Source organism: Euprymna scolopes, chromosome 18 (genome assembly GCF_053919585.1).
Source record: "Euprymna scolopes isolate OS-2025 chromosome 18, ASM5391958v1, whole genome shotgun sequence".
NCBI classification, from domain to species: Eukaryota; Metazoa; Mollusca; class Cephalopoda; order Sepiida; family Sepiolidae; genus Euprymna; species Euprymna scolopes.
Window position 1 is genome coordinate 87,656,336 of NC_136499.1, and position 12,604 is coordinate 87,668,939.

At 31.8% G+C, this 12,604-nt stretch overlaps 1 protein-coding gene across 3 annotated transcripts in view; it reads left to right on the forward strand.

Moving 5' to 3' along the window:
- The window catches only part of LOC145297684 (b(0,+)-type amino acid transporter 1-like), a 115,303-nt gene that overhangs the window by 82,527 nt on the left and 20,172 nt on the right, over positions 1-12,604 (forward strand). For all 3 annotated transcript variants that reach the window (XM_080143881.1, XM_080143879.1, XM_080143878.1), the window contains exons 6-8: positions 6,111-6,210; positions 10,341-10,385; positions 11,220-11,343. In XM_080143881.1, the coding sequence (XP_080000007.1) occupies positions 6,111-6,210; positions 10,341-10,385; positions 11,220-11,343 (269 nt within the window). The remainder of the gene's footprint in view (positions 1-6,110; positions 6,211-10,340; positions 10,386-11,219; positions 11,344-12,604) is intronic.

Below are 12,604 nucleotides of genomic sequence, written 5' to 3' on the forward strand. Positions count from 1 at the left end.
TTTAAATTTTTTCACTGTACTTAATCTTCTTCTTGTCTTCTTCTTGTATATAATAAAGTAGATTCCGTTGTTCCCCTCTGGACGAGATTGCAGATAGAAATAACAGATGGCAGATAGAAAATTATGTTTACGTCATTAGCCATTACATTATCTAGCTATAGAACACAATTACATACACATTACTTCGTAATATTAAAACATTACTTTTATTCTGAGGAGTGCCATGATCATCATCCTAACCTGCAGAGGAAGTAGCTAAAATTACACTGAGTCCTCTTGCAGCACCATTCTACACCAAGTGCATTTATACTTTTTCTTACTTTCCTGCGTGTTAGCTGTATTAGTGATTACAGATTTTCTACACAAACGCATATTCTTACCCCCTATGGCATACAAAAAAAATAATGATTTCTCTCATACATAAATCCAGCAAATCTGATTGGCTGAGAATTATACATTCTACAATTCCCCGATTCTGTTATTCCAACAATAAACGAACATTTCTCAAGTATAAATCATGCATGTAAGTGCACACTATTCTTACGTTTTTATTTATACAATTATTCTGCTTAGATTTACTTATACAATTCACGTAACTGTTTCGCTTATAATCTTTATACTTGTACTGTTTATTTGTAAAGATATTACACTCCAAAACATAACTCATTCACTGACCAGCGAGCGATACAAAGAGATATAAAGAGAAAGAAAATTATAAATGGCTGATATTACATCATGCTATCAGTTCACATGTTAGAATGTGGTTAACAATTATTTCATTTCGTTTGGTTTTCCGGTCACAGATTCGATTTATGTTTGCTTGTTTGTTTATATACACAAACTATAATTGGATATTCGATTTTTAAGTTTTCACTTTGTTTGCATTATAACTGCTTCACAAACTATAAATGGCTAAAATTAATTCATGCTATTATTTCACGTGTTAAGAAACGGTCAACAATTAATTTATATTAACCTTTTATTTCATTAATAAAGATACCCCACTTCTAGGGACGCATCCGATACTATTTCGTTTCATTTGGCTTTCCAGTTTCCGATTCAATTTGTATGTTTCCACGGATAAATTCCCATCATGCTATTATTATACATGTGAGGATGTCATTAAATTCTAATTACACTTAAACATATTATTTTACAAATACAAAAAAATGGGTAAATATGAGGATTCTTTCCACCCAATTTTTTACAATTACGACTTATACATTTTCAGCAACAAAAATCACATTTAAAATTATGGCAAACAAGTACTTTACCATGTTATTTATTAAATACAAAAAATTAAAAAAAAAAAAAAAAACGAAAAAAAGAAAGGGTAAATACGAGGATTTCCTAGGGATGCACCTGATAATATTTTGTTTCATTTGGCTTTCCAGTTTCAGATTCGATTTATATATTTCCATGTTTGTTTATATACACAAACTATAAATGGATGAAATTACATTATTCTATTATTTTTAAAGGTTTTCGGGGATGCTGAAAACATGTGAGGATGTCAATAAATTTTAATTATACTTAAACACGTTATTTTACAAATACAAAAAAATGGGTAAATATGAGGACTCTTTTCACCTCTGACCAATCCTTTACAATTACAACTTATACGTCTTCAGCACCCCTGAAAACAAAAATCACATTTAAAATTCCGGCAAGCAAGTACTTTACCATGTTATTTAATAAATACAAAAAAGGGGTGGGGGAGATACGAAGATGTTTTCCACCTTCAACCAATACTTAAAAATCACGTTTATAATTCAAGCCAACAAGTACTTTAACATATATGAAGAAATGTCTGTTTCAAAAAAGGAAAATAACGTTTAAAATTCCGGCAAAAATTTTAAATACTGTTAGTTTAAAAAAAATAGACTGCTTGCATTTAACGCAAATTGAGCACCCACTTTATGACCACCTTTTGTTTGGTGGGAGGGGGGGGGGTCAGCATACAATGAACACAATTTACCGTGAACTGATCACCCAAAATTTTTATTTTTTCTGGGGAGAAGGGGGAGAGCACCAGGCATTAATAATCGATTTGACGTGCACAAACCCCAAACAAAAAAAGTTGGAGCTCATTTTGCATTAAATTGTGTTTATTGTATGTTGACCCCACCCTTCACCCCTGAAAAAAAATGTGTCCATAAAGTGGGTGTTCATTTCGCTTTAAATTATTATAGAAAAGTGATCCCCCACTTTTAGAAAATATTTATTCATATCTTGGAAACTACTCGTATGCCGAATTTTTATACGTTATTTTCGTTTTCAGCATCCCCGAAAACCTTTAAAAATGGTAATTTTAAAGCATTTCTCGAAGGTGTAATCATTCTTCATATTTACCAAATAATAAAATAATGCCAAATGAAGTTTTACAATGAGTAAATGTGCTTCATTTTATAATTTATAATTAAAAGCACTAAACAATACAAATGGGGAGGAGAGGGTATTCTGTAAATATTCTTTCACCTTACAATTGAATAAAAAAAAATGGTATGAAAGCTGAATTTAATATGAAAACACTTATTACAAATAGCGCAGTACAAAAAATGCATAAGCACCAAATTTTAAACTAGATATTGATCTCGGATGCATATGATGGCAGAGCACGATACCATATGCAACCATATGCCAGCATAACTTGGTGCTTATGAATTTTGTAACATGAGCAGGTTGGGGGTTGGCAAACAACAAAAACAACAGCAACCATATTTTAATTTTTTATGTGGAGGAGGGGGGGGGTGCATGCTACCACCAGGCAACGCCAGTTAACGAGTACTGCTAGTTTTTAATAAAAGTTGATCAAAGATATAAGAAAAGTTTTTTTTTATTTTGACTTTGGTTTCTGACAAACTTAATACTACAAAAGCATAGAAGATATTCTCATAATTTGAATCGGTTGTATCTTTTTTTTTTTTTTTTATAAAATCAACAAGACATTCATTTTTTTCAGCTGCAAAGGATTTTAAAATATTCCTATTCTTTAAAAGCCCAGCCACATTCCTTGTATTAAAATAATCATTCCCTGTTTTTTTTCTATTGTTTTCTTCTGTAATTTGATTCAAACTTTCAGATAATCAGCAAGGTTATCCTAAAGCTTAATTAAATACTGCTTAATCTGATTATTATTTATTAGGATGATTGCAGAAATATAAATGCATTGGCCATCTTTACAATAATGAAGATTGTGTGTCTGTATGTTTGTAATGCGCGAGCCTTTTCAAGTCTCACACAAAAACACGTTCACATTTCAAGCTATATTACTTGTCGCATACATACGCGCACACAAACATACGCGCCCACGTACACACGTACATATATTCACGTACGCGTACATACTCACATTCACGTGTATACACACACACACACACGCGCGCTAACGTACACACATGTACTCACACACGCGCACACGTACACCGTACGCACACAGATGGACGACGTCACTTCCTTTTAAAGGAAATCCACACATGCGCAAAAGACCAGTGGAAACACCTATAAAAGAAAGGGCAACAAGCGGCTTCTTCCTTTTCGGCCCAGCTTTTGAGCTGGTCGGTCTACAGACCGACTGCGGCCTCACACCACCTTGCTACTATGTGGGGCAAAAAGCTAACAGACCGTACGTACACATTCTCACTCTTTCTCTATCTACTACTGGTCTTTGAGAACACCTTCGCATAGCTGACTGCTAACTGATGTCAACTCTCTATCCTTTTCTTTGTCTACACGATGGACTGCCATTTCTCGTTCCATTACATTACTCACTTCTCTTCCCACGCGCAAACAAACGACAGTAACCCGAACGTGAGATGAACACACATTTCCTTTTTCCTTCTATACTACCAATCCCGCAACAAACAATGATTACACCCACGCGGACATGAACACATGTTATATCTAAAACGTTCATTCTTTCAACAGTAAATAAACGACACGTTTATCTTATCCATCAATTGAGTTTTTGTTTCCTTCAATTCCATTCGTTTCATTATATTCTTTTGTAACGGGATTAGGATTTATATATCCTAGTCCTCTACAGTAACCAAAAGTGCGTGTGTGTGTGTGTTAGATCTCAGGCTATAATAAAAAGTCTCATTACTGATAATAAAAAGTGAAAACTGTCACAATTTAAGGTTTGATCACATTAAATGGAATCCTTTTTATCATAATGGGGATTTTGTGTCTGTGTTAAAACTCTAAATATTTAAAAAGAAATGGTGTTAAATAACAGTCATTCTATTTAACTACACTGTTGTTACAATTAGAACTTTGTAATTACGAAAAACTCTAATAATATAATCTTGCATGTTTTCCCGGCTCTTCTGGACACTTGTCCACTAACAATGGTATATATTGGGATGACAACTGAGTTTCCAACCATTTTTTAAACTTTGGAACTTTCTCTTTTTTTTTTTTTTTTTTTTTTTTTTTTTGAGAATTTTATTTTTGAATCTTTGTTTTTCTTCTTTTTTTCAAATTAATTTAATTTCTGTTTGTTAAAAAACAATTATTAAAATGGAATTTCAAGTCAAGAAAACTAAGCATTTGCATTACAATTGCTCCTTTTTACTTTTATTTATTTCTTTTTTCTTTTTAATTTTTACCAATGAGGTATTGAAAATATTCTGAAGAAGTTGTCAGTTATTAATTACTTATTTTTTCTGAAATGTTTGGAATTTAAAAGAACTACAGAAACTTAGATGCAAACCTAGTAATAATGTCTTTTAGTAATTTTCTTCATTTGTTCCCTTTAAAATTGTTTTTCTCTTCATTTTTTTTCTTCTGTTATTTTTATTTTTATCAAACAAATTTACAAATGTCTTAGCATCATTTATGTGAATTTATGTTTTTTCTCTTCATTTTTTTTCTTCTGTTATTTTTATCAAACAAATTTACAAATGTCTTAGCATCATTTATGTGAATTTATGTTTTTTCTCTTCATTTTTTTTCTTCTGTTATTTTTATCAAACAAATTTACAAATGTCTTAGCATCATTTATGTGAATTTATGTTTTTTCTCTTCATTTTTTTTCTTCTGTTATTTTTATCAAACAAATTTACACATGTCTTAGCATCATTTGTGTGAATTTATGTATTATGCTTATGATTTACTATTATTAAACTGAACCAGTGTTTAGGAGTGATAGAGAAAATTATAAATTATTTAGATCATAAATATTTTTGTAAATAAATACTTGTAGGACAGATATATTTATAGGTTTTATTGCACAAGATATGGACACAAAATCTTTATTATTGGAAACATTTAATTATAGGATTTCTCTGTAGTCAGCATTCATCTATTTCTAGGAGTCTGTAAATTCGTGAAGAATTTGAGTATTTAATATTCTACATTTTTGTGGCAACGAGTTTGATGTCTTTCCAATAAACACAATTGTCATGTTGTGTGTTATCTTTTCTTGAGCACATGAGATCAGAATAATGAGGAAAAAGACAATGATGAAGAAACATAGACAAGCATATATATATATATATATATATATATATATATAGTAAGTTATGAAAATATGTTAATTAAGCTACAGTGTTTCACCCTCGTAGAGAATCATCAGGATAAATGCGTGGAATTAATCTTCATTTTAGCCTGACAATTTCCTACAGGAATGAAATGTGGAAGGCTCTGTGTAACTTGATTGATAACTTACTACCTCACTCTTTTCAGCTATGTTTACTCTGCCCCTTCTGATGGCAACAAGACACAAGCTTTGATATATTGGCCATGCCAGGATCGGTTGGATGTGCCACAGCAAACTGGAATAAAAGATCCGTCCCTTCCTTCATTAAAAACTTGATGTTGATGCAATAAGTTCAGCAACTTAGATGAGTTACTACCTCTAGCATCAACTCCGTAAAATGTCAGGATACTTCAAACAATGGAGAACATAGACTAAGAAGTGATTTAATCGCATGGAGCATAACTTTCAACTGGATCACATATAGATCAGGTGTGAGATGTTGATTGGTATTACCTACCTTGGAGTTCAGGATAATCACAGCACTTTAAAACCAGATGATGGAGAGTGATAATTATAAATAAACGTAACAAAATTTATAATGTGTTTTTCTTTTCTGTTTTGTTTTCAGGTAAACTGGATTTCATTTCCGAAGGGTTTGAGGATACTGCCAGGGATCCTGCAGAGATAGCTTTAGGCTTTTATAATGGACTGTGGGCATATGATGGTTGGTGAGTGGATTTCTAATGCATATTTTCCTATTTTCTTTCTTTAAGTCATGTCACATTACTGATGCATACGGTGTGTACAGTGTTTGAGGACATATTGAAGGTCATTAGGAAACCAATCTCATCTTTTAAACCGCTTAATCAATTGATACAAAACTAGGAATACATTGAATTACATGTTTATTTGATGTAACTATCTTGAACCATTGAAATATAACCTACATGAAGAACTGGAATTATTAACATGCATCTGTATGGATGATTGAGTAATGGTTGCTTTCATGAATCTGTTGTATTATGGGAATTTTGATTAGTCTGCAAGTTTTGTTTCTATTCACCGCTTATCAAGATTAAAAAAACACTGAAGGATGAGTGGATAAATTAACAGAATTAAAGAATATTATAAAGGGATTGAAACTAATGAAATGATCGATTTCGATGACATATAGTTGGTTGTTTTTGTTTTACGGCATATCAGCCCCTTTTCAGGCTATTTAATGCTGAATCCAAAGATTTTGAAGAAAATTTTTTTAATTGAATATATTTGTTTTCAAGTCGGTTTCTATTTAACCCATAGTTGAGACCCTAACAGGTACTACCACTCCTGGTCAGAGTGGACCTGGAAGCAATGGCAATTAAAGGGTGGCTCCACACTCCCCAAAACCCGCAAGCTGGGGCCTCACCACTGGATATAGCTTAAGGTCATATCCAGGACCATTGATGACATATAAGAACGGTTTATGATACATGTTTATTAATATTGCATTTAAAGATGATAATGTTCTAACCCTCAGGGAAGCAATCCTGTAGCAATATGTTTTACAAATTGGAAGTGATTTTTAGTTGCTTAAAATCGATGAAGCCCCATTGAAACACATATCACTGCACATTTCCAACCAATAATAAATGAACTAAAGTTTTGTTTTTTGTCTTTTAAATTAGTTTCTTAGGTTTTTTTGTTTTCTTTTTTTACAAAAAAGGTTTCATGGAATTTAACAAATTTAAAATTATAAATTGTCCAAAACAAAAAAACAACAACAAAAAAAAAACAAATCTTAATGAGAATTTTATTTTAACTTATGTTGACATTTCTAGTCATCAAAAAGCAAATCCTAATTATAAGATTGAACAAATAAAACTGTCTTGTGTATTTTTTATTCAAAAAGATTTTCTTTAAAAACAAATGAGTTAATAAAAAAATTTTAACCAATAAAAAAAGGTTATAGTTTTATAAATTTCATTAAATCTGTAATGCCACAAAGCAGCAATGAGTCGGATTAATTAAAGCTACAGAACAAAGTATATTGACAGATATTCATGTATCATGTTTTATCATTTTTTTAATGGGTAAGATTGAGATTAGGTTACTAAAATGGAAATAACTTGTTATCTTTTTTCATTGTGTGCACTCTCATGTTTCAAGAAATTTAAAAAGAAACAAAAAAATAGAATTAAGTAAACTAAATCTGTTCAGTTGCAATTAGATTATCTCACCAATTGTTTTTCTTTTCTTTTTTTTGTCCTAATTTAGAATTAAAAAAAACTGATTAATCTTAAATTATATTTCTTGTTCTAAAACAACATTCAAAGTTTTAAATATTATTTTTCTCTTGACAAAGTAACTTTAATTCAATGTTTTATTTGCTGGCACTCACATTTTCTTTCTTTTTTCTTACACCACAAATAATACTTCTAAAAAATTGCTTTTGTACATAAAACAAACATTGTAGAAATTTGGAATAGAGATTACATTGTTTTTTTTTTAATTAAAAAATGCACATTATTTTCAATTAAACATTTATATTATTTTTAATATACTAGCAGTTCAGCTCGGCATTTCCCGGGTGTTTGGAGGTGGATGTTGAGTAAAAAAAAATTTTAAAAGTTGTAGTAGGAAGGCAGGCTTGAACCCGTACCGCAAAGGAGGAAAAGAACGGGGGGAAAAAAACGTGACGTCTTTGCTGTTACGGCCATCGCCAAAACGGAAGTGACGTAGAAAAGAGGGGATGACTTTCGAAAATATCGGCAAAAAAAGCGACCCCTCCCTGTACAAAAGTGCCCAGTTGAAGGTGAAGAAATAATTGTTTTTAGCCAATTTTTCGATATTTGTCATCTGAAACGCCGAGCTTCATAACGATACTGATCTTGTGAAAATCCGTCGCCTCTGTCGAAAGTTTTAGACAGACATGCAAACATACATACATTTATATATTGGTAGCTCAAGTTATCAATCAAAACTAATTAAAAAGCTTGCCCTATCTCTGAATACACTTTATGTAAAATTTCAAATGTTTAGACCAGAAATTGTCTGAGTAATTTGGTAGAGACCGTTGAGGTCAAATTTTTTATTTAACTTTTATCCCTATTATGACCCCTTAACATTTATTGTTTTGAGCTCAAATCAAGTTAAGTTAGATCCATATCCAAGGAACCTATATCTAAAATTTCAAGTGTTTATACCCAAAATTGGCAGAGGAGTTTAGTAGAGTTCTCAAAGGTCAAATCGTTGAACTTTCACCCCTTAAAACAGCCAAATTTCTGTCCGAAAATGGGTTACAAAGATTTTCCCAAATCTCAGTACTCTGTATATCAAATTTCGAGTCTGTAGATGAAAATTGACAGTTATTTGGTAGGAAAATGTACACACACACACACACTTTCACTTTTATTTATATATATACTAGCAAGGGTGCCCGGTGTTGCTCGGGTGTTTGGAGGTGTGTTGAGCAAAAAAAAAAACAAAAGTGGTAGTAGGAAGGCAGGCTCAAACCCGTACCGCGAAGGAGGAAAAGAACGGGAAAAAAAACCTGACGTCTTTGCTGTTACGACCACCGCCAAACCGGAAGTGACGTAGGTTTAAATTAAGGCTAGACAATCGAAAAGCGGGGATGACTTTCGAAAATATTGGTGAAAAAAGCGACCCCTCCCTGTAGAAAAGTGCCCAGTTGAGGGCTGAGTAATTTGGTAGAGACCGTTGAGGTCAAATTTTTTTTTTTTAATTTTGTCCCCTATTATGACCCCTTAACATTTATTGTTTTGGGCTCAAATCAAGTTATTAAGTTAGATCCATGAGCAAGGAACCTATATCTAAAATTTCAGTTGTTTATATTCAAAATTGTCGGAGGAGTTTAGTAGAGTTCTCAAAGGTCAAATCGTTGAACTTTCACCCCTAACAGCCAAATTTCTGGCCGAAAACGGGTTACAAAGATTTTCCCAAATCTCAGTACCCTGTATATCAAATTTCGAGTCTGTAGACTGAAAATTAACAGTTATTTTGTAGGGAAATGTACAAAGACACATACACACACACACACACACACACACTTTCCCTTTTATAGATATATAGATTATCAAATGTAAAGATTTTTTGTCAATGTAAGCATTGTGTAAATTTGAATTAGAATTTGTGAGTTAAATTTCATTGTATTGGCTTCCTTTTTTAAATAAACATTTATTTATTTAACATTTATTTATTTAACATTTATTTATTTAACATTTATTCATTTAACATTTATTCATTTAACATTTATTCATTTAACATTTATTTATTTAACATTTATTTATTTAACATTTATTTATTTAACATTTATTTATTTAACATTTATTTATTTAACATTTATTTATTTAAAAAAAAATTTAATTCAAAATCATCAAAGCTTTTGACTTTTTAAATAAATGTTTATTTAAAAAATCGCTATTGTATTGGCTTAACTTATAAATTCAAATATATACATATATGAGGAGGATTTTGTTGTTTGTTGAAGCATTGTGTGTGGTATGAAAGGGTTGTGTTTGAGGGTTATGATAATGCAGTTTGTGGGAACAATCTATGTAGTAAACTAAATGCTTCATTTGACACCACACATGATTGTTCTTTCCTTATCATGGATTATTGTACTGAATGACCCATCCTCATTTGAAGTTTTCAAAACTTTCCAATTTTTATACACAAACGATCTTGTGACTTCAAAAACAACAAAAAAAAACAAAACAAACAATGCAATTTCTAAGATTGATTGAAATATTTATTATGAAATGAATTCTATATATCAACTTTTTTTCTTACAAATCATTTCTCTTGCATCTACATTTTGAATGAAAAGTTGACAACATTTTTTATTTTCTTTTTCCAGGAATAACTTAAACTTTGTAACTGAAGAGTTAAAAAATCCTCACAAGTAAGTTCAGATAAGGGATATTTAAAAATGTATGTGTGACTTTTACTAACTTTGCTCACCAAACACTGTGATAAATCTTTATGGAAATTGTTTCAGATAAGGCAACAAGCTACTTTATGTAAGGGTCGTAAAAAAAAAATACTTCAAGGTCAAAAAGTAGCCAACAATAAAGTGTTAGATGAATATTCTGACTCAGAAAACAGCAATTCTTTTCCCTTTGTCTGAAAAATTGCCCATGAAATGCAAGAACTAATGGACGATATAAAGGAAGTGAGTTTTGAGAAAGTAAAACCAAGATCTTCTTTCTAATCTCCTTAGAGTAGATAGCAGTGCGATGTATGGCCATTAATCAAAGTAGACCAACAGTAAAAGAAAGCAACCATTGTTGAAAATTAAAAAAAAAGAAACATTCGTTTTAATTCCTGCTAGAAAATTGCATGAAATATGAGCACAAAACCAAACGAGTGTACGACATTGGTTCAACAATTTTATAATTTTGCTCACTTGACACAGCAAGGAAATATGATTATTTTGTTCATAAAACCATAAAAATTTACTACTTGAAAGATTGTTTGTATAACTGCGGCTTTTTTGAGACACGTTTGAATTCTGCAATTATTGTGTTTATTCCCAAGACCACAAGCAAAATAAATTGTTTTCATGATGATATTGCCTACACAAACATTGGCAGGATAATACTGTTGGAAATAAATTCCAATACCAAATATTATATATGTGTGTGTGTGTGTGTGTGTGTTGTGTATGTGTGTGTGTGTGTTCAATAAATAAATTTGTTTCATATCAGAAAAAAATACATTTTACTTTTGTTTTCAGAAATTTACCTCGTGCTATCATTATTGGAATTCCAATGGTGACATTTTTGTATATTTTGGTTAATATTGGTTACTTCACTGTCATGTCTAAGGAGGAAATCCTCATCTCGGATGCTGTTGCTGTAGTAAGTATTCAATCTGAAATATTTCTTCATTGATTTTTTTTTTTTTATCGAATAAGAATGAATGAAGATTTGAACAGAATCAAATCTTCACCAAAAATTTAAAACTGCAAAGAAATTTTTTTAAGTTTTTGAATTTTTTAGATGAGGATTGATAATTTGTATTGTTTGGATTATTGTTCTGTTCGTCCCCTTTATTTAATCCATGAGAGGTAGCATACTCTTGTTCGATCAGCCATGACTGGGTAGAAGTCCTAAGTAATTCGCATTTCCATCATTCATATTATTCACATTTCAAAGGCCAAGATCTTTCTGATTCTCCCTCTTCTGATCTTGAGAACATGGCGCAATGGGGAAGAAGGTTATTGGTTAATTTTAATGCATTGAAAACCAAACTTTTCACCTTTCATCACAATCGCTCTGACCCCCCCCCCCCCCCGCCCCAATTAAAATAAATGGCTCTTGTTTTGAGGGAGCTCCATGTTTGACAATCTGAAATGGAACACTTACATCAAATTTGTTGCCAAAGATCGCTGGAAAAATGGTTAGATCACTCTATAACTCCAGTAGGTATCTCACTGCTGATGCAATCCTCTATCTGCATAAGAGCCAAGTACACCCTAAAATGGAGTATTGTTGCCCTATTCAGCATTGATAGTTCAAAACCAGCTTTGAAACCTAGTAGGTGATGCCCTTTTTCCTTTCCTGCAACCCCTTTCCCACTGAAGGGACATTGCAAACCTGCCTCTATTCTATCATTATTTTCATGGCAAGTGCTTGACTGAACTCCAATCTATGGTCTCCCCTTGCTAATCTTCCACAAAACACTCGACTAGTTACAACTACTATATACGATTTTCCCCACTCTCTATCTGTGCCTAAATCTAAACGCAGATTCCATAAACAAAGTTTATTTCCCTGAAGTGTCCATCTGTAGAACACTGTTCCACTGGCCTGCTTCCTGGTTGAACAACATGGTAGTCTTCAAAACTAGTTCTTGTTGAGCCGTCCGCATAAATAATCAAATTCTACCCAATTTACACCATTAACAATTACTAAACTACCACCTTACATTAATTAACTCTTATCCTCTAGTGGCCTTCATGCTTTGATAAGTGGTGACTTCAAGTAAAAAAAGAAACTGAGCTGGGAAACCTTCCTCTTTCTAAAGCTTTCCAGCACTACAACAACTGATCATCACTTTTTCACTTTCAGACATTTACTTTCCTCCAATTCTTAATTCAACAAGATCTTCCATTATTTC